Source organism: Antechinus flavipes, chromosome 4 (assembly GCF_016432865.1).
Source record: "Antechinus flavipes isolate AdamAnt ecotype Samford, QLD, Australia chromosome 4, AdamAnt_v2, whole genome shotgun sequence".
NCBI lineage: Eukaryota > Metazoa > Chordata > Mammalia > Dasyuromorphia > Dasyuridae > Antechinus > Antechinus flavipes.
The window spans coordinates 129,445,633-129,468,875 of NC_067401.1; the positions used below are offsets into that span (position 1 = coordinate 129,445,633).

At 38.2% G+C, this 23,243-nt stretch overlaps 1 protein-coding gene across 1 annotated transcript in view; it reads right to left on the bottom strand.

Moving 5' to 3' along the window:
- MYCBPAP (MYCBP associated protein) overlaps nt 1-21,677 on the bottom strand; it is a 35,383-nt gene extending 13,706 nt beyond the window's left edge. The window contains exons 1-9 of the mRNA XM_051996616.1: nt 21,503-21,677; nt 21,341-21,427; nt 6,683-6,810; nt 5,779-5,935; nt 5,487-5,593; nt 4,684-4,867; nt 3,818-3,933; nt 260-401; nt 15-130 (exon numbers count right to left, since the gene is read on the bottom strand). Of these exons, the coding sequence (XP_051852576.1) occupies nt 15-130; nt 260-401; nt 3,818-3,933; nt 4,684-4,867; nt 5,487-5,593; nt 5,779-5,935; nt 6,683-6,810; nt 21,341-21,427; nt 21,503-21,677 (1,212 nt within the window). The remainder of the gene's footprint in view (nt 1-14; nt 131-259; nt 402-3,817; nt 3,934-4,683; nt 4,868-5,486; nt 5,594-5,778; nt 5,936-6,682; nt 6,811-21,340; nt 21,428-21,502) is intronic.
- Nucleotides 21,678-23,243: the final 1,566 nt, after the last annotated feature.

Below are 23,243 nucleotides of genomic sequence, written 5' to 3' on the forward strand. Positions count from 1 at the left end.
AAAAAAAGTATTACTGGCTGGTTAAAGTCCAACTCCTTCAGAATGGAACGTAGCTCCTTTCGTCGATCAATCAAAAAGAGACTCTTATCCCATGTGAAACGGAACCAAGGCTCCCTCGTGGATGGCAGTCCTGGAGAACAAACCATGGTCACTCAGGACATTCAGATCAGCCTGCTCCTTTTCACTCAACCTTCCCTTCCCCTTAGAACCTGAGAAAACTCCTTTCTGGATGTTAGTCAGAGCCCCTTCTTTACCTTACCTGTTTCCATTTGAATGCTCTGGGGCTTCCCGACATGAACGATGGGCTGTCGGTAGCCACGAGGCCACTGGGTCACCAGACCTGTTAGTTCATCTCCAATAAATTCAGGCTGACTCCAAAAATCACAGTCGACCTCAGTCCCCTGGCAAACAAGGAAAGATAACTGGACTCCCCTCTCCCCAATTCGAAATGATACCTAGATGGGAAGCCTAGAAAGTTAAGGATATGATTTGGTGCACACAGGGCCTCTCTCTGATGAAACAGTACCCCTTGTGATGTCACAAGAAAATCCTTCATATTTTTCTCCTGGGGATAAGGAATTCTAACTTTTAGAGAGATCTATTTATTTAGGACAGATGCAAAATTATCAGGATCCAAAAGAAAATCCTTTGGGGACTATTTACATTCCAACTAAATTGATCTATTTGTTGTCCTTTGCCATGTCTTTGTACAAGCTAACCCTCAAGCGTATGGTACCCTTCCCCCTCATCTCCACCTCTTACATTTCCTAGATTCTTTGAAGACTATTTGAAATGATGCCTCCAACTCCGTGCTTTCAGGATACAGAAACTGACTTTTCTCATGATGCAAAATCTTTCATCACCTGAGATCATCATCTTACACACTCCCCTTAGCTACTTTAAATGCACATCACCTGATCACCCCTAAACTCATTAATCCAGACCAATTCAATGTACTTTTAAGCACCTACTGTGCATTTTTGAACTCTTACATTTATTAAGAAAATTACATTTTTATTATTAAATGAGATTTCTGTAAAGTGCTTAGCAGATCACTTCTCTGGATGTGCTTTTCTTGACATCAAGCAGAAAGAGATGAGAAAGGATGCTTAGAAAAGCACTTAGTAAGGGGCCTGGAACACAGCAAGTACTTAATAAATGCTAGATTCTCTTTTTGGAAATCAGAAGTTTATTTAAAGTTATGACAATATATCATGGGTTACTTAATTCCCCAAATGCCCATCCTACTTTTAAGCTATGCCTAATAAAAAGAAAAAACTATCTATTAAAAAGATCCAACTTATGTGCATGGCTCTATGCTAAGCACTGGAGATTCAAAGATAAATTTAAAAAGTCCTAGACTTCCTCAAAGAACATAAACTGTACTAGGGGAATACAATATGTAAACAGATATGGACATACCTGCTTAAGGAAATAGTGCACTAACCACTGGGAACCTGCTAAAGTTTTCCATAGGATCTATTGGATTGGATCAGTTAGTGGTCATTGGCAGGGATGAAGCAATGACATCTAAGAGCCTTTAAGGAAACTTTGGTTGTAAGGAGAAAGTGCTTCAGGCATGAGAGATAGCCTGTATAAAGGTAGGGACAGCCAATAAGCCATTTGGGCAAAGTACATAAGAGGGAATAATATGAAGTGAGCCTGGAAAGGTAATATGAAGTCAGATTGTAAAGAATTGTTATAAAAAAACAATACTAAGGAGTTTTTTCATTTAACCTAGAAGACACAGTGAACCACTGACAGGACTAGTACCAATTCAAGATTCAATAATACCAGTGACTGCCCTCTAAATCATTCCCCACTCCCTCCTTTGCTGCCTTTGACAAGAATGCCTCTCCTCATACCTTCAATCCTGTTTTGTCTAGAAGCTTACCATCCTTTTATTTCCCCTCTCTTAAATCTCCAGTCTTTCCTTTTCTATTAGTTCATGTTTGCTGATGACATATACATTCACATTTCTTTTGTCCTTAAATAAATCTTTACTAATCTCTGCCAACCTTTCAGGTCATCATTCCAAATTTGTCCATCTTTGAGAGCTTAACTCCTTAAAAAAAAAAAGCTCCTTGCTATTTTTGCCCTGTCTTCCTCACCTCTCATTCTGTTCTCAAACCCTAACAGTCTGGCATCTGAGTCTAAAACATGCTCTCTCTGTGGTTAGCAAGGATCTCTTAATTGTAAAAGTCAATGCTCTTTTCTCTGTTCTTGTCTTTAGGGCCTCCTTCTTTATAGCTCTGACTGGAAACTCTCCTACCTCAGCTTTTATGACAGGGTTTTCTTATCTTACTTCTCTAGATACTCCTGTCTAGTATCTTTTACTGGATCATCATCCATGCCCTGCCCTTTAGCCACCAGGGCCCTTCTCTCTACAGATAGCCTCTCTTTTGGTGACTTTGTCCACTCCTCCGAGTTCAATTATCTCTACAGAGATGACACCCAAATCTATATGGCTCAATAGCTCTCCTAAACTCTAGTCCATATCCCCCAAATTACTTCTGGATATTTCTATCTGGATGTCCCAAAGGCATTTTAAACTCAACATGGTCAAAATGGATAACTTCATTATTTCTCCTCTCCTTAAACTTGTCCCTGTCCCAAAATTTCCTGGGGGAAGAGCATCACAGCCTAGGGTGTGATCAACTCTTCCCTTTCTCTTAGTAGATTAATCCTTCCAATTCTATCTCCATAACAGCTCTCCTATCCCTTCCTTTCTCATCCACATAACCTTTCATGACCTCACTATAATAATTACCTCCTAATGGGTTTCTCCCCCAGTCTTTCCCTGGTCCTATCCATCTGCCACAGAAGATCTTTCAAAATCATTTTCCTAAAGTGCAAGTCTCTGCCATTCCCCTTATTAAGAAGCTTCAATGGTCCCTTATAACCTAGATTAAATTACAAGTTCTTTGACTTGGGACTTAAATTCTTTCTCAATCTGACTCCAAACTACTTCTAGCCTTATTTCACATTATTCTTCATCATACAACTTAATTTGAGTCAAACTGGTTTACTTGCTATTTCCAAACTTGATATTTGTACATTTGTATAAATGAACTCCCTCTTCACCTTCATCTCTAAATCCTTAGTTTCCTTTAAACCCGAACTCAAGTACCAACACCTACAGGGAAGACTTTCTTGTTCAATCCAATTAATGGATCTTTCTCTCTCTGTCTCTGTGTGTGTCTGTCTTTCTAGGTGTGTGTCTGTATGTTTGTCTGTCTCTCCATCCTCCCCCTAAAAAACTATTTTGTGCTTACTTATTCTTATTAACAATGTATTTTCACACAAAATGTAAGTTTGTTGAAGGCAGGGACTATTTTTGGTTTGGTCTCTGCATCTCCAGTACCTAATACAATACCTTACACATGAGTCACACACATATTGGTGAGTCATGTATGACTCTTTGTGACTCTCTTTGGGGGCTTATTGGCATAGATACTGGGGAGGTTTGCCATCTCCAGCTCATTTGACAGATGAGAAAACTGAGGCAAATAGGGTTTAGTCTCTTGTCCAGGGTCACCCAAGAAGAAGTGTCTGAGCTCAAATTTGAACTCAGGTCCTCCTGACTACAGGTCTGGTGCTTTATCCACTGTAGCACCTAGCACTATAGCAGGGGCTTAGTAAATATTTATTACTGCTATTAAGAAGAGGTGCCTTGGGTACTCCAAATCTTTGCAATGGAGCAAGAATTTACTCTATACTATATGAAATCAATTGCTCTAATGTCTACACTAGGTTCTTTCCTCAAAAAATGAACTGTGAAAAATAGGAATGAAAAGTGGGGGATGTCTCTTCTTACCTTCCCATAATGTAAAGCAGCAATGGAACGTTCAATCAGATTCCGTTCTTCCTGTACCCGTCTGAAGCCCTCCCCTTTATTCATCAGCAGCTCATTCACTGGCTTCTTCAGATATTCTATTGACAAAGACATGTCACCCCTTTTTCCATAGTTGCCCAGCCTCATTAGTCTCCCTTAGCTTATCTCTCCATAGCAGTCAGAACAAATGACTATAAATACTTTTTGCAGCCAAGTTAGTGCATTTATCAGACTCATGAAAGAGACAGATCTAAGTGTGTTGCTAAGTGTTTAAAAAATGGTCCTCTGAAAGATCTTTTAAGTTTAACCTACATTATTAATATTTTCCCCACAATTTTCTTAAGTCTAGACTATTTAACAATAGGTTAAGCATTTATTTGTAGATTTCTAAGGTGTAAAATGCTCACACTGAAAATTAGCAAGCAGGATGCCTGAGATGGCTCTGGCACATTTCTGGACATATCCCTGATAGAAGTAACCGAATCCCAGGCTCAGGGGATTTGGATAGGTCGTAGAAGAGAAGATGACATCATCACCACAATTAGAATTGCCAAAAATAATAATAGCCTATAATTATGTTCACTTTATGGTTGACAAAGTGCTTCAGACTCATTATTTCACTTGGTCATTACCAATCATGGAAGGAGGCTGGTATAAATGTTATTATCCCCCTTTTACAGAGTAAGCTGAGGTTCAAGAGTTGAGCACCTTGCCCAAGGTAGTATAGAAAACCAAGGATGGAGGCCAGGGATCTTTCCACCAGCCAGCAGCTGCCTTCCAGACAGCTGGATAGGAAGTCAACGCAGTAGTTCACAGGTTCAGACTCAAGGCTCTTGGACTTTACTTACCACTGAGAACTTCTTGTTGTTTCTTCCTCAGGGTCATATTTCGTTTCCAGTTCTTCAGAGACTTATGCTGAGAAGGTGGTTGCCAGAGCTCTACCTTCACTTTTCTGGGTTTTTTCTTTGGCTCCTCTGGTACCGAGAGGATGACACTCTCCATACCGGTAGTGTCTGAGATCATTTCAGCCAACTGGAGAGTGAAAGAGATAGAAGGGTCCCCCTGCTTATATCCAACACTATCTCAGACATGGAACATCCTGGGAATCAGCAGGATTTTTCATAAAGAACAATCCATCAAAAAGACCTGCCCCATCCACTTATCTTTAGGTTTCTTGGACGTAATGAAGGAAGGAAACAGTCAATTCTTCCTATATGACAGAATAGAGTTATTACTGCCCTTATTTGTAGTGTCTAACATATAACACTACAAGCAGAGGTGTTCTGGTAAATGTCTAGCAACAGATATTCCAAAGGGGGGAAAGTATATACCTGTCACACTTTTAAGTTTAATATGCACCATTAATGTTTTCTCCATCAATTACTTAAGTCTAGACAACCAAAATAATAAATCAAACGCCAATTTGTAGCTCTGGAAATTTCACAATGTTTCCCCTCCCCACCTCTTTTCTGGCAACTTAACAATGGGTTTTCTTTCAAGTCAGTTCAAACTGGCTCCAGCATTTCTCTGACAATAAGGCTTTGAAACACATGCCTCTTCAAGATGATTTCAGCTCAAAAATGCCTGAAGTGGGGTAGAAGACAAAAACCTCTAGTGATTTCCCAAATCCACACAGCTTTTACGAACATACCCTCATGTTTCCTCGAGCAATTGCTATTCTTTTGAGGTCATAGAGAGTTCCCAAAATCTTGTGGGGGAGAATCTGTTCTCTACCATCAGAGCTTTCCTCTGCTGGCCCTGGTAAGAGGAAAAAGGAGTGAAATTCCTGTAGTTGTTGAAGATTATTAATCACCAAGAGCATCTCTATGTTGATCTTTATCACACAGAAGATTTCTGAAAAGAGTCCCTGTTTTCTGAGGAGAGTTTAGTTTATTTTCGAGGATAGCCTATACATTTGGAACTGGGATAAATTCTGATCTTACCAGAAAAATCTAAAGGTTTTGTGGCTGCTTCAGGAGTAGCAGGGTGAGCTACCAAATGATGTGTCACCTTTTTAACCTTTTGAATTTTACGCTTTCGAATCAAAACTTGCTGGGCAATAGTTTTCTCTTCCTGGGCAGGAGGATGGGGAACATGTTGCTAAAGAAACAAAAAAAAAATGCCATTATATCAGAAGAAGAACATACACATATACATTAGACTGGCTACTCTTAACTCCTCCTCAATGAAACTAGATCTAGAAAATCAATTGTTCCAATTCTGTTTGATCCTCCTAAAAAATGCCCAAGGAACAGAGTGTAATTACATTCAGTGAAACCCCAGTGGAAGAAGGAAATAATAAAATTCTGTATTATATGACAAATTCAAATGGAAAGAAGACTCTCTTTCACTCGAGACCAGGAATGAGCAGATCAATCCAAGTCTGTGATGTGGAGCAAATTCTTGAATGCATTGGTGTTTTATGAAATGGAGATAATGATGGTGGAAATGGTTGGTCTCTAAAGCCCCTTGCTAGGAAATAGAGAAAATCAATGAGTTTCTGCCTAGCATTTCAAGCCTCAGAAGACAATTCCTACATTGATGTAATATATGCAACTTTGTTTTATTTTCATTACATAGGAAGTGTTTTACAAGAATCTTAAGTGTCAACACATATAATTCAGGAGTTCCTTTGGCTTTTTAAATGCTGAGTGCCTGTGTGCTGTCTTTTCCTTAAGGTAGATGAGTAAAGACAACAATGGGTGCACGATGAGGAGTGGACCCAGAATACTTGTGGATGTGGTTCACTTTTAAAGAAAGTCACCCACCACAGACTTTGGGAAAAAGTGCCTACAAAAGAAAGTACTGCTGACTCAAGAGTAGAAGCTCACCAAGGGGGATCCTCACCTTCTTTAAATCCTCCTCCTTAATGGCCAAAGCCAAAATATCATCTCCCTGTAGGACATTGCTAACAGGTTCAGGTTCCTCCTGGATGGGAGGAGTAGCAAGTTCAGTAACCTTCGTACGTTTCTTTTCTGGAAGGCAAGAGACAGTCTGTAAATACTTTTATACAGGTGTGCTAAAAGAGAGAACTACATTGGGCTCTGTGGATGAAAGACCAAACCCTTCATGTGTTAATAACTGTAGCCTACCTGGTGTGTTCCTTCCACTCTACCACCCACCCACTCCTCATATATATAATTTGGCTCTCTCAAGAGTCCACAGTGACTTCCTAATCCTCAAGTCCAATGGCCTAACATATTGCAGCTCAAAGTTTGTGCAGAGCCTATATGATCTGGTTAAAAGAGATTTTAAAACTAAGAATGGGAGGAGATGAATTCTTAGAAATTCTTGAATCATTTATTGTTATTGTTGTTTAGTTGTGTCTGATTCTTCATGAAGAAGGGTTTTGGGGTTTTCTTGATAAAGATGTTGAAGTGGTTTGTCATCTCTTTCTTGAGTTCATTTTACAGATGAGGAAATTGAGGTGGCAGGGTTAAGTGACTTGCCTGGGGTCACACAGCTAATCAGCATTTGAGGTCAGAACTGAATTGAAGAAGCCTTCCTGACTCCAGACCAAATGTTCTATCTATGGTACCATCTCGCTGCTCCATGTCATATAGGATGCTACAAACCAAACTACTACTTTGGTTTCCCTGAGACAGAACCCTCCAGGTTCTCCCAGGACTAAACACTTTGTTTCCTCCTTTTATCTTTTTCATGATTCTTTTGATATAGGAATCTCCCACAATGTTCTGTCCTCCACTCTTTTCTTTTTCTATGACGACTCCTATAGTTTTAATTACTGATTGTACAGGGATGACTCCCAAGTCCTATCTCTAGTCTTAAACTCCTTTCCAGGTTCCAACTACCCACCTACATCTCTCTTTGCATTTCCTGCTGGAATAGAAAGTGTAAAATGGCTAAAACTGAACTCATCATCTTTCCTCTAAAACTTGTTCTTCTCACCATCCATTCTGTAAATTGCAATACAGTTCTTCTAATAATCCCTGTTTATAACCTTAATGTCATTTTTTGCTTATTCCTTCTCCTTTATCCCCTGAATTCTGTCCCCAAATTTTACGAATTCTGTCTCCATAATTTCTCTTGAAGCTGTCTGCCCCTTTCTAAAATAGGTGGGCTAAAGAGGATAGAGCATTAGACATAGGGTCAAAAAGACTTGTTTGAATCATGCCTCAAACATTTGTTATTTGGGTGATCTTAGGCAAATTAGCTTCTTTGAGTCTTGGTTCCTTTATCGTAAAATGAGAAAAATTTTAGCACCTATTTTACAGAGCTGTTGTTAGGGCAAAAGAAATAATGCATGTTAAACCTTTTCTACATAAATGTCACTACCAATCTCATTTCTATTCTCCTCATCTTGCCTAGAACATGGCTTCTGAGATATTTTCACTTGTGACCTCTTTTTGCCAGAAAATTTTTATGTGATTCCAGGTATACAAAACAGATATTCAAATCAAACATTTGCTGGTAATAAATGATAATTTCATAACTCCCATATTCAGTTACATGATCTCATATGGGGTTGTGACCCAGAGTTTTAAAAGTTTTGGCATAAACCATTGCAATGGTTTCTCTGCTTCTAGTCACTTATATCAATTCTATAAAACATTGCCTACTTTTCTTAATACACAACTCTAAATATGTTTCTCTCCAGGTCAAAGACCTCCAATTGCTCCTTTCTGCACTTGGTCAAATCTATATCATATCCGGGTAAGCACTAGGAAGAAAGTTATTTGTTCAAAGACCTGCTGATGTGATCAAGAGACATAAAAATGGAAGGAGAAAGAGATATATATTCAAATAGAATGTTGTCCCGTACCATAGAGAACAAAATATATGTATTCTTTCAATATTTTTATCAATAACTTGGATGAAGACATAGATGACATATTTATTCAACTAGTAGAAGACACGAAGTGAGAAAAGATCATTAATACTGTGGATGACAAAACTGACTCCCAAAATGTATTGAAAAGTTGAATCTAATAGTAAAGAACTTAATAGAATGTAAGCTCTTTGAAAGTAGGTCAAATCAAATCAAATGCAAAAATGCATTTAGTAAGCATTTACTATGTGTCAGGCACTGTGCAAGTGGTAAGGAAACCAATACAACCAGGAAAATACAGTTTCTTTATGCCCAACAGGCTATAAAACTGTGCATATCCTGTGACCAGCAGAGTTTCTATTGAACCTGTATATCAAAGAGAGGGAAAAGGACCCACACGTGGAAAAATATTTGTAAGCAGCTCTTTTTGTAAAGGCAAGGAACTAGAAAGTGAATGAATGCTCATCGGTTGGGGAATGGCTGAATAAGCCATAGTATAGTACATAATAGAATATTATTATTCTATAAGAAGTTATGAGCAGTCTGATTTTAGAAAAACCTGGAAAGACTTATGTGAATTGACACTGAGTAAAGCGAGCAAAATCAAGAGGCAGGATAGCCCAGCATGACATGTCTGCAGCAAAGGAGACACTGCTGTATGAGCGAAGCACAATTGCAGTAACTCAAAAGAAACATAAGTTGCATAAATTTAGAGCCCTCTCCAAATGTTCATGTGAACTATTTGTACTTGACCTGTGGTAGAGCCAGCCTTTCAAGCTCCTATTAGTCTGACTGACTCCAATATATTTTGATTCTTTTTGAGAAGGAATGACAACTACCAACCAACCAATCTATGCTGGTAGAAGAAGAAACTCTACCAGTCTAAGTCAGCACCTTCTCTCCATCTTAAAGTTTTAAAGAGCTGCCTAGAGTACTGAGATCTTAGGTGATGTATCCAAGGTTACACTGCCAATGTATGTCACAGGTAGCATTGGAACTCTGCTCTTTTTGGCTGCAAGGCTGGTTACCTTCTCACTAGTGATAAAAAAAAACAGTTATGCAAATAAATCCAAAAGCCATTTCTATTTATAGTTGAGTTTTCTACTAAATTGTCTTTGGTTTCACTAATATAAACATTTTATATTTTCCCAACATGTACAAACTGGGCAATAGGGGAAGAAGGCTGGAGCATGCTGAGTAGCAGGAGGAGATCAGCACAAATTTGAACATTGAGCAAGCAGATAATATAAACCCGAAACATTTTTCCTTTTCTTCCTTCAAAAATATTTTGAATAATAGATAGATGATTAGATGAGGGAGGGAGGGGCTAATATGTCTCATTAAAGACAGTGAGGGACTGTACACCAAGTTATTTCACCTTCTGTGCTTATTTCTGACACAGTTCATTACTTTAGTGAGAAGTAAAAAAATGCTTGTTGAACTGAATTCATAAGCATAATAAATGCATAGTCTAATTTTTTATAAAAAGCACTGATTTAGCAAAGAGCATAATGTAGAAGAATGGTGTCAAAAAATAGAAATGGATCTCTGAAGAGCACAGATTGATTTAGAAAACCAGTTATTCAAAAAACATTCAACAAATACCTACTTCATGCAAGGCATTGTGCTAAGCTGGAAAGATAAAAAGAGAGGCAAAAGATATTCCCTCAAAGAGCTCATTATCTAATTAATATGTTATATTGTGGGGCAGTTAGGTGGTACACTGAGTAGATACAGTATCAGGTTTGGAGTCAAAAAGATCTGAGTTCAAATCTGCCTAAGACACTCACCAGCTATGTAACACTGGGCAAGTTATTTAACCCCTATTACCTGAGTTCTTCATTTGTAAAATTGAAGAAAAAACTTACAAGTTATCTCAGTATATCTGACAAGAAAACCCCATGAATATAACAATCACGAGTTCATTTAGAGTCAGAAGGGACTGAACAACAATGACAAAAAAATGTAATTTTTATATATTTTGTGAAACATTTCTCAATTACATTTTAATCTGTTTCAGACTGAACTGGGTGATTTTTTTTTTTTTTTGCTTATTTGTTTGTTTATTTATTTATTTAATATTTCCATCCAGTTACATTCAAAACAGTATGTTTTTACATTTGCTTTTAAGAATTTTGATTTCAAGATTCTCTCCCTTATCATTATCTACAATTAAGAAACCACATGTGAAGTTATGCAAAACATTTCCATAAAAGAAAAGTTGTGAAAGAAAATGTAGATCTCTCACCCTAATGAAAATAAAAACCCTCAATAAAAATTAAGTTAAAAAGAAAGAGAGCTAGAGAAAGAGAGAATTCTTCAATATGTACTCAGACACAATCAGTTCCTTCTCTATAGATAGGATTTTTCATCATAAGTCCTTCAGAGTAGTCATGGATAATTTTACTACTAAGAATAGCAAAATCCAGAATATTGCCATTACTTTGTATATAGTACATTTCACTTTGTTCATGGCAGATTTTTTTCCCCCTTAGAGCATCCTGCTCATTATTACTCAGAGAACAATAATATTCCATCACCAACTCATACCACAGTTAATATATTGAGCCATTCCTCAATTGATGAGCATCCCCTCAATTTCCAATTTTTTTTGTCTTGATATGAGAACCGCTATGCATATTTTTGGTACATATAGGTCATTATCCTTTTTTGTTGATATTGTTTTCTCCAAATCTCGTTTGGTATTCATGCCCCATAATTATATTGTTAGGTCAAAGGGTATGCATGAATTTATACATACATATCTTTGCATCATTTATCAATTGGGCATAGCTCATATTTTTTTTTATAAATTTGACCCAATTCCCTCTATGTTTGAGAAATTAGGTCTTATCAGAGAAACTTGCCTTGAATTTTTTTTTACAATTACTATTGCTAATGTTTTTTCCTCCATTTATTCTTTCTCTCTCCTTTCACTCTGTCCCTCCTCAAGTGTTCTGCTCTTGCCTCTCTGAAGTGGGTAATTTTTCAGGCCATGAGTTTGGTACCTCCAGCACCAATTCATTGATTTGAAGTCCTGGATCCCCCATTGATTGGGTTCCATGACCATTAGCAAATCATTTTATTTCCATAGTGAGATGGGGATAATAATCTCTTCCCTGACTATCTCAAAAATTGTTGAATCAAAGATGACAATGTATGTAAAAACATCACAAAAAGATACAAATATTTTGTTACTATAAGTAGAAACAATTGTTAAAAATTTTATTACTAGGGCAGCTAGTTGGTGTAATGCATAGAGCACCAGTCCTGAAATTAGGAGGACCTGAGTTCAAATGTGGCCACTTACTTCCTGGCAGAATCCTGGCTGATTCTGGGCAAATCACTTTACTCCAATAGCCTCAGCAAAATAAATAAATAAATAAATACTAAGTGTAGAAACAATGGTAGTTACTATGTGAGGTGTTAGAGGAAGTACAAAGATTAAGAAGAAGACATGCTTTCTGCCCTCACAGGGTTACAACCTATCGTGGAAGATGTGACATATGAACTAATAATTGCTAAAATCAGAGGAGTTTCAAGTTCTCTAAAAAGTGTGACAAAGGAAGGATCTTTTTCCATCTTGGGGGATCTGAAAAGGCTTCATGGAAGTAGATCTTGGATTCAGTCTTAGAAAAAAAGGAAAGGAATATAATGAAAAAAAAGAGGATTGTAGCCCAGTTTGGTTTAACTGTGGAATGTACACTATATATAGCAAGGTTCCAATTGGTATGGGGGGAAAAGGGAATTCTGTGTTGCATGTGTTTGAATTTGCACTGTTTGAAATTATAAACTTGTAAAGTTTGTCAATTGGTCCCAGTTTAATAGAAATATTCGAATCTTGTAGAACTTCTGGATTCATTGTTCATGCTGATCAAGATGTGTTTGGATCACCAGGAGAGGTCTGATAAGGAGAAATTGGCCTGAATTGTGAAGGCCTTTGAACATCAGGCTAAGTCTTTGATATTTTATTTGGTAGATGGGAGGGAGAAACATCATGGTAAAGAGGAGTGATAGGATTGTCAGCGTGTAAGAAAGCTAAATCAAGCAGCAACGCCAAGGCTGGATGAGAGGAGGCAAGAAATGAGTTGCAAAGAGATCACTTGTCAGCTTCTGCAGTGGTCTAGATGGCTAGTAATAAAGATCTGCACTAGGGACAGCAAGGGACAGAAAACACGAGCTCATGAGGGGGATCTGACACACACCACCAATAACTCCTGGAATGTACACACTGAGGAAGAAGAGTCCAAGTTGGAAACTCTTGAGTAGGTTGTGCCTAGATCATTGGCAATGCCCTTGTCAGAAACTAGGTAGTCAGAAGGAATAAGCTTCTGGGGAAAAGGACGAAAAAAGTCCTGGGAATTTTTTTTTTTTTTTTTTGCTGAGGCAATTGGGGTCACACTGCCAGGAAGTGTTAAGTGTCTGAGGCCAGATTTAAACTCAGGTCCTTCTGACTTCAGGGCTGGAGCTCTATCCACCACACCAACTAGCTGCCCCAGTCCTGAGAATTTGAATGGATTACTAATTCAACAAGAATCACCAGGCAGTGTATGTGACAAGTGCTTTCTTGCTGGTTTTCCCATCTGATAGTCCATTTCATCTTTGTACAAACTCTTCCCTATAACTGGAATGATCTCCTTACTTCTTCTGCCCCTTAGATTCCCTCAAAGTTTCTTCCTCAGGTCACTAGAGTGTTTGATGGTAACAATTCCATCAGACCTCCTCTCTCAGGGCAGACAATTATTTTTTTAAATAAATATAGAATTAGGTTTGGAAGGACTGACAGATCAAATAAATTACTAATTTAAAAATAAATTATACTATTATTTATATGATCATTACAGTCATATCTCTAATGAGCTATTTTGTATGAACTTAATTGTGTAATTGTGTAATGTTGTAAAGTCATTTTCCCTAATAAAATATAAACTCTTTGAATTTTTGTACCTAATAGGCAAACAGTTGGTACTTAATGTTTATTCTCTTATGATGCCATAGACTAGTTCTCCTATGCCATAGACTAGTTCTAAGAATATTGCCTCAAATGTAAATTATGGGTCCCTTATTACTTTCTCTTCTTTCATTAAAATTCCTGAAACCCAACAACATCCCAGAAATCTTCTCTAGGTGAGTTAATTAATTCTTGATTTCCATCCTATTAAAAAAAGACCTTTTCATTTTCTGAAAGTTTCCCTCTAACACAAGGATTATATAATGTTAATATGTTAAGCCAGTATTTTATCTGAAATTAGTTAAACTGTATATGACTTAGGTTCTTCTTAGGTGAGGAGAAACCTCCTTAGGACTGAATTTACTTATTTATAAAATAGAGGGGCGGGACTACATGGCCTTTCTGGTGCTATACTCAATGGTTGTCAGTCTTCAATTATAAACCAATAAAGAGAGGGAATTTGTGTTATACTTATTGATATGGGAAGACAGTGTGCCATAGTGGATAAAGAGCTGACCTCTGAATTCATGTTGGAAGATGAAAGCCAAACTTCTCATTTGGCATTCAATCCCTTTAGGATGCTTGTCTCCAGTCTATCTCTCCTGACTTATTGCACATTCTGCCTCTCTATGTGCTCTACATTCCATTTGCACTGGCCTACTTTGCTGTTCCTCAAAAATTGACACCTCAGGTTCCTCCTCCATGCCTTTGCTTCCCTCAAAGCTCAGCTAATATGCTATCTTTCAGGACTCCATAACTGTTAGTCCTGTCTCTCTCCTCCCCAGATTATTATTTAGCAGTTACATGGCACAGTGAATGGAGCAAGCGGGGTCCAGGACTTGGCTTTAAATTTGTCCCTAGATTATTGCTCAACCTTCTGCTTCAGTTTCCCCATCTGTAAAATGGAGATAATAATGAGATAATATTTGGAAAGAGCTTTGCAAACCTTGAAATGCCATATAAATTCTAGGCATTATTATAACATGTACATTGCATATTATTACAATAGATATAATATACACATGTATATTATAACATTCACATTACATATTATTACAATAGATATATATTATAATGTGTACACATACACATACACATACATATATAATGTATTGGTTTACATGATGAATATCTCCAGAAGCAATAGTGTATTGTACATAGAGAGCCAGCTTCAAAAATGATTTCAATTCTCATTTCTGACACATACTATGTAACCTAAAGCAATTCAACCTTTTGATATTCTAAGCAATTATCTAAAACTGTAAAATACTGAAAAAGTACCATCTGCATAGAGAGAGTTTTCCTACTTAGACCAATGCCTTGTCACTTGTCAGTCCCTATCACTATCCCTTAATTACTTGTATACTTGTCTTCTTGGTCCTAGACTATAAGTTCAATGAAGGCAAGGACCCATCTTATCTCAAGTCTGTATCTCTCACTCAACCTAGCAGTATTCTGCATAGGATTTTGATATATATTCATTGAATTGACTTGGGTACTGTGTTCCCACTTGCTTTGCATTATATGTATGCATGTATATACACTATGTATATACATATGCACAACATGCATTATATATACACATACACACAAATACAATATTATATATGTGTGTATATATACATATATACACGTGTATATACATAATGTACACATGTATATATACACATATATGTATGTGTGTATGTATATATATAAGCTATTCACCCAACAAAGACTTATTACACTGCTGGAGAAGGGCACAGACGGTGCCACAACTTAGAAAAGTGTTTGAAATTTATTCCATGAGGAAAGGGACCTGTATGTGCAAGAATGTTTGTGGCAGCCCTCTTTGTAGTGGCCAGAAACTGGAAACTGAGTGGATACCCATCAATTGGAGAATGGCTGAATAAATTGTGGTATATGAATATTATGAAATATTATTGTTTGGTAAGAAATAACCAACAGGATGATTTCAGAAAGGCCTGGAGAGACACGAACTGATGCTGAGTGAAATGAGCAGGACCAGGAGATCACTATATACTTCAACAACAATACTATATGATGATCAATTCTGATGGACCTGGCCATCTTCAGCAATGAGATGAATCAAGTCAGTTCCAAGGGAGCAGTAATGAACTGAATCAGATACACCCAGTGAAAGAACTCTGGGAGATGACTAAAAACCATTACATTGAATTCCCAATCCCTATATTTTTGCCTGCCTGCATTTTTGATTTCCTTCACAGGCTAATTGTACAATATTTCAGAGTCCGATTCTTTTTGTACAGCAAAATAACGGTTTGGACATGTAAACTTATTTTGTATTTATTGTATACTTTAATATATTTAACACGTACTGGTTATCCTATCATCTAGGGGAGGGGGTGGGGGGAAGGAGGGGAAAAATTGGAACAAAAGTTTGGCAATTGTCAATGATATAAAATTACGGAGGAGGAGGAGGAGGAGGAGGAGGAGGAGGAAGAGAAGAAGAAGAAGAAGAAATTCATTCCGCGGAAGTTTACATTCTACTTGGGGTGGGGTTGAAGAACCTTACAAAAAATAAAACAAAACCAAAAAACAGTGGGAGACTAGATACTGTCGGCGTCCATTGATGCAACTGACCCGGTGGCCCCAGAACTCCAGAATCGGCACAGTTCTAGAACCCTGCGGCAATCATACTGGCCACTGAGAAGGGGGATAGTCCTCCCACTGCCCAGAATGGCTTAAGCCACACTTTCCTGATCCCCGAGCTTGGACTTTGACCAATCCATTCCTCCAAGGGTCCCAAAGTCATTGCTGCCCTTCCTTAGGGCCAATTTCCCCCACTGCTAGGCCAGTGCGCAGTCACCCAACAGAGACAGCTCTTAGTCTGCTGCCGGGCCCCAGTGGGAGAGAGATGTTCCAGGCTCGAGGTGTCCGGGGTTCTTTCCCTTCCCAACTGAATTCGCCCCAAGTTATTCTTTTAGGCTAAACAAATTTAGAAGTGGAAGCCATTATTTCCAGTTGGGGGTTACAGGTAAAGGAGAAAAGTGGCACCTGAGATGGACTTTCACACACATGGAGTGTTTCAACAAGGAAAATGAGGCAAGGGGGGGGGGGCAGAGCAGGTTTAACCTGTTGATCACCAACTGTACCCGTATAATAGAGAATCAAGATAGATTCTCTATTTGTTTGACAAAATAATCATAGCATTTTTGTGAACGCAAAAAACTTGGTAACAAAGTGGGAACTCACTCATTGAAAAAGACTGAACAAACTGTAATAGTTGAATATAATGAAGAGAAAAATAACTTAATTACAGTGTGTTGACTGATTTTACTGAGCTGGTTTTTCCCTTATTTTTTATTTGTCTTTATTATTGGAAAAACTTAAAGGCAAAAGGGGAAGGATATAGCTGCAAATGAAGATGGTATAAAACAAACGATATAATTTTTTTTTAATGTGCGGAATTCAGAAAAATATGGAAAGACTAGTATGAACTGCTGGAGAATGAAGAAAGCCAAACCAAGAGACAAAAATGCAAAGTGATCAAAAAAAAAAAACAAAGGAAAAAAATACCCTAAAGGACAGCTAAATTCAGATGAACTGCAGCAACCAATATGGTTTCCCAAGGAGTGAAGATAAAATATAGTTCTCACCTCTCCAGTGCAAATATTAAAGATGCCTAGTGTGGCACATGCTAACATAATGATTCCAGTACTTAATATATATAGGTACTTTATTAAATGGCTGCTAATTAACTGCCTAATTATTGCTTGCTGACTGACTTACTGAATGAATACATTGACAAACATGTCAATAATATGTCTATCACAGTTTAGAAAAAAATTATTTTCTGAACTGAGAAAGGAGTCTTCTGGGGAGACAGTCTTGAAAAAGTAATGCTTCAATAAACCAAAGTCATTAATAAAAAAACTTTTTTTTTTTCATAGATAGTGGATGGGGCAAAGGGGCTTCCAGAATAAGGTAGGTAGAGAAATAGAAGGTACATAAAAAGAAAGACAGTGAGTGGTCTAATTTGGATGGAGCAAAGGATACAATGAGTGAAGAGTCTTGGAGGGGAAATGGTTGGGGTTAAATCATGGAGGATTTTGAATGCCAAGCTAAGGAAATTGAATTTTCTTCTGTCAGTAATAAGTAACCCTTAAAGATTTTTAACCAATAAAGTGCCCAGTAGCCTGGCAAGGACAATGAATTAAGAAAAAGAAAGACCTAGCCAAAACCCTCATTGACCTAGCCAAGACACTAATTAGGTGGGGGACTGAGCAAGTCACTTGTCTGTATCTTAAGTTTTCTGATCTGCAAAATGAGACAGTTGAACCAAATGTCCCCTTTCAGCTCTAAATTTATAATCCTATAATCCTATGATGCTAGAGACAGATTTAGGGATCATTCACATAGAAGTAAAGATTGTGATGACATGGACATATATGAGAACTTCAAGGTCAAGACTGTGGATAGCAAGACGAGTACTAAAAATGAAATCTTGAGAAATGACTAGATTTAGGGACTGGGAAGAGCCAGGAAAAGAAACAGGAGTGGTTAGAGGAAAATTGTGTTGCTCCAGGATCAGGGAACCCTAGGGAGGTGAGAATTTCAAGAAAAGTGTAGTGTCACAAGATATCAAGTAAAAAGAGATGAGAAAATGCCTTGGATCTGATGATTAGAATTTGAACAGTGGAAGAGAAAGCTACAGATTGCTGAAGGAAGGTTTGGGGCTTTTTTCTATATAAAAATATTTTACATTGAAGATATATTTTTATGTTTGGTTTTATAATACATAATGTATACGTATACATACATATGCAAATATATAATGTACATAATATACATGTGAATAGCGTATCTTCTATTTCATAATGTATAATATTATGTTGTATATTATAAAATAACTACAGAAATACTATCATGGATGAGGATGTGTGATAAGGGCAATGATGACATGATGAGACCTATTTTGGCTGGCCCACAGAATGAATGAAGGAGATCGAGTGAGTGAAATAAACCTGGAAAGGTAGGTTGGAACCATACTATAGCGTGATGTCAATACCAAGCTTGAATAATATGTGGGTAACATATTTTGGCAATATATTTTAGAGAAGGGGAGTATCATACAGATTTTTTCATTATGAAGATTATCCTGGCAGCTGTAAAAAGGATGGATGATGGCTAAGACCAGATGCAAAAAGGTCAATTAAGAGGTTATTACAATCAGTCAATAATCATTTATTAAGCCCTTCCTATGTGCCAGGCACTGTGCTAAGCACTGGTGATATTAAAAAGAAAAAGAAAAAAAGAAAAAAAACCATCTCCACATTTACATTAAAACAGGGAAGAGAGCATGTAAGTATCTAGGGACATATAAGATCCATACAAAGCATGTGAAAGAAAATCTCATAAGTAGAGAGTCCTGGCAATTAGAGGAAAGACCTCTTGCAGAAGGTGAGACTTGAGCTGACTCCTGAAGGAAACCAGGGCCAAATTGTGAAGGGCTTTAAATGCCAGAGAACTACACATTTTAAATTTGAGGTAACAGATAACCACTGTGGTTTGTGGGGAAGGAGGTGACAAGGACAAACCTATACTTTAGAAAAATCATTTTGATAGCTGAGTGAAACATGGATTGTAGTGGGGAACGGACTTGAAGCAAGGAGACCAATAAGGAAAATATTGCAGGTGAGAAATGATGAGGGCTTTAATAATAATAATAAATAGCATTTATATAGTATTTAATATGTATCAGGCACTGAGCTAAACAACTTACAATTATTTCATTTGATTCTCATAACAATTCTGGGAATAGGTGCTATTATTATTATTATCCATTTTACAGATGGAAAAACTGAGGTGAAGTGGCTTGACCATAGTCATACAGTTAGTATCTGAAGCCAGATTTGAACTTAGTTCTTTCTTCTTGATTCGAAGTCTTTGCACTTATATCACTTAGCTGTCCCAACTGAGGTGGTAGCCCACTTTATGAAGTGAAGAGAGTAGGGGAGTAAAAGGACGGATGTGAATGTGAAAATCATAATAAGATTTGGCTATAAATTATATGGAGTGAGAGTGAGAAACTGAGAATACTAATTGGAAAGATGGTAATGTCCCATAAAGTAATAGAGAAGTTTAGAAGACAATGAGTTTTGTATAATACATATTGAATATGAGATGCCTAATGCCTCTGAGACATCCAGATGTCCAAAAGGCAACAGAGCTCAAGAGTGGGACTTGGGTTGGAAATAGAGATCTGGGGAGTCATCTCCGTAGAGTTTATAACTGAACCTAGAGGAGCTGATGAGATTATAAAGTAAAACTACAGAGGGAAAAGAGAAGAGGGCCCAGGACCGAAACTCATGATTAGTGGATAATTAAATGTGGATGTTCAGGTGATAGGAACTCTAATGAACTAGAGAAAAATTGATTTCCAAATAGTTTTCCTGAGGTGTGAAGAGGTCCTGAGGAGAAAGAGACATGACTATACTGTCTCCTCCATATATTAGGAATCACTGGAATCTGATTCTTCTCATCAACACCATCCAAAATCAATCCTGGGGAATCGAGAGACAACCTTTTCCTGCTTATTCCAGCCCTTCACTGAATTCTTCTGTATCAGAGAAGACCACTTTCAAACAATCCATCACTTTGTCAAATGCAGTCATGTATTCCCTGAGAAGCCTGACCTGAAAGGGGAAGAAGGAGTGTGCATATTTCAGAGTCCCTCTGAATACTTAAAACCTTCAGATCCCCCAGTATTCCCTCCAGTATCATATCTCCAAATTAGTTATGAACTTATCTGTCCAGTAACACTTGCACCAAACAAAATAGTACCTCCTCATCTCAGCAAATAGTACCTATAACCCTCCCAATTTCAGTCCTTACAACATCTTAGACCTTTAACTTCAAATTCTCAAATTCTAAGTTCCATAGTGCTCACCACAAAACCTATGTGCATTTACTTAAGATAACACAAACTATAACCCCATATTCAGGTTCATTATGCACATTACTATCTTGAGCCTCACCCCCAAATATATGCACTAACCCTACACTTGAATCTCTAATCTCAGACGCATAGCATGGATATGCTCAGCTCAGAAAGCATCTGAACCCTCAATCTCGGGGCCCTCTAGAAAGTATGAGCCCTTCCAGTACGAGCCTTCCAGCATGCACAGGCTCATGTCGGGCATCCACAGCATCTGCACCCTAAATCTCGAGCACCCCGCAAGGATCTCCTTGGATCAGAAACTTACAGCACCTATCCCCCTCTTAGCAATATTACCAAGTATTGAATCCTCAAATATGTCTCCTGTCTCAGGCACACCCAGCACCTGCAGCTCAAGCTCAGCCCCTCCAAAAAGAAGCCCTAGTTCAAGTTCTCCATAACTGCACGTCAATCTCAGGCCCCCTCCCCCCTCCAGAACACCTTCCCCCCCACCAGAACACCTTCCCCCCCACCAGAACTCCCAGTCAAGATCCCATAGCAACCACATCTCCCAGAGGACCCAGGTATTACCCAAAAGAGTTCTGCTCCGCGGTTCTCTCTTGTGAGACTTCATGGCTCCATTACCCCCGAAAACACCCCTTTTCCTAATCTAAAGTTTGATCCTAGACCACGCATCAATTTACTAGCTTTCACGCTCTAGAGCGCAATACGCGAATCTTTAGGCTAGACAGAGTTTAGAGCCCGCGCCCGCGTTCTCTGAGTCTAGTCAGGAGCTGACGTCGCCCTGGCAACCGCAGGCTCCATGGCAACTGCCCTCCTGTAAGCAGAGAACGCCATCCTCACCCGATAGCCGTGATACCGATGGTTTCAAGAGCTTTCTGGAGCTTCCAGTCCGGCCCACCACAGATCCCACGCGGCCCGCCAGCGAGCCTATTCAGCCTGCCCACGAGCAGGACCTCGCCGCCTAGAAGCTCTAAGTCAGAGTCGCCCGCCCAGGAGCCCAACTCAGCCTTCGAGGCCTATCAACAAATAGCTTTCGGAACCCCAGAGGGGGCATCCATGGCCCGGGGGCAGCGAGCCAGTGTGCGTGATGACGTCTTCGGGCGGGCACGCAACGCTCTAGCAAGGGGAGGCGGAAAAGGCAGATTTTGAACCTCAGCATCCCGGGATCCACAGCCATCTTCAAAAACGTCCAATCCCACCTCCCTTCCCCATTTTTCATAACTCTGTACTTCTGGGGAAAAGGCAATTCACTCTCCGTTTTGTCTTTAATACACCCTCCCTACAAATGACTAATCCAAGGTCACAAATAGCAAGTTTCAGAACCGGGATTCAAACCCAAGTCTTTTCCAAATCCAACTTATTCTGAACCGAGCTGCTGCCTTAACGAGCTGACATTTTTATATTCAGTCAATAAACATCAATAAATTCCTTCTATGAGCCAGGCAATCTGCACAGTGATGAGGACACAACGAAAGGCAATTAGATTAACCTTTGCTAAGAAGGAGTTCCGTATACAATATGCAAACAAGCTATCTAAAGGTACTTTGGAGACAAAGAAAAGTAAGTAGACCTCTGGACTCAAAGTCAAGAATACCTGAGTTCAAATTCAGCATTGCTAGCTTACATGATTAGGCAAATCACTTAACCTCTATTTGCTTCAGTTTTCTCAGCTGTAAAAATAGGGAAAACAAAGGACCTACCTTCTAGAACTGTTGTGAGGACCAAATGAGATATTTATTTTTTAAAATAAGTGCTTTTGTTGGTAGAGTTGTGAATTGTTCCAACTATTCTGGAGAGCAATTTGGAACTATGCTTAAAGAGCTATCAAACTGTGCATACCCTTTGATCCAGTAGCGTCTACTGAGTCTGTATCCCAAAGAGATCATAGAACGGGGAAAGGACCTATATGTGCAGAAATTTTTATAGCAGCTCTTTTTGTGATGGCAAGGAATTGGAAATTGAGTGCCCATCAATTGGGGAATGACTGAATAAATTATGGTCTATTAAGTAGTGGAATATTATTGTTCTATAAGAAGTGATGAGCAGGCTGATTTTAGAAAGGCCTGGAAAGATTTTTGCAAACTGATGTTAAGTGAAGTGAGTAGAACCAAGAGAAAATTGTACACAGCAAAATTGTATGATGATGATCAACTATGATAGACTTAACTCTTCTCAGGAATAGTGATCCAAAATAAGTTCAATAGACTTGGATTGGAAAATGTCAGCTGAATTCATGGAGAGAACTATGGAGACTGAATGTGGATCAAAGCATACTATTTTAATTTTTTTTTCTTTCTCGTGGTTTTTCCCTATTCTAATTTATCTTTCACAACATGACTAATATGGAAATGTATTTTAAATGATTGTACATATATAAAATATCAGATTGTTAGCTATTTGGGAGAGGAGGGAATAAAGGGAGAAAGGAAGAAAAATACTTGGAACTCAAAATCTTATAAAACTGAATGTTGAAAACTGTCTTTACATGTAAATGGAAAAAATGCTATTAAGTTTAAAATCCTGTTGATGAATATGGAAATATATTTAGAAGAATTGCACATATTTAACCTATATCAGATCTTGCTGTCTTGGGGAGGAGGATAGAACGGAAGGAAGAAAAATTTGGAACACAGTGTTTTGCAAAGGTAAATGTTGAAAGCTATTTTTCCATGTATTTGGAAAAAGAAGATAATATTAAAGTGCAAAATTTTAAGAAATGATGCTATATAAATTTTAGTTTAGA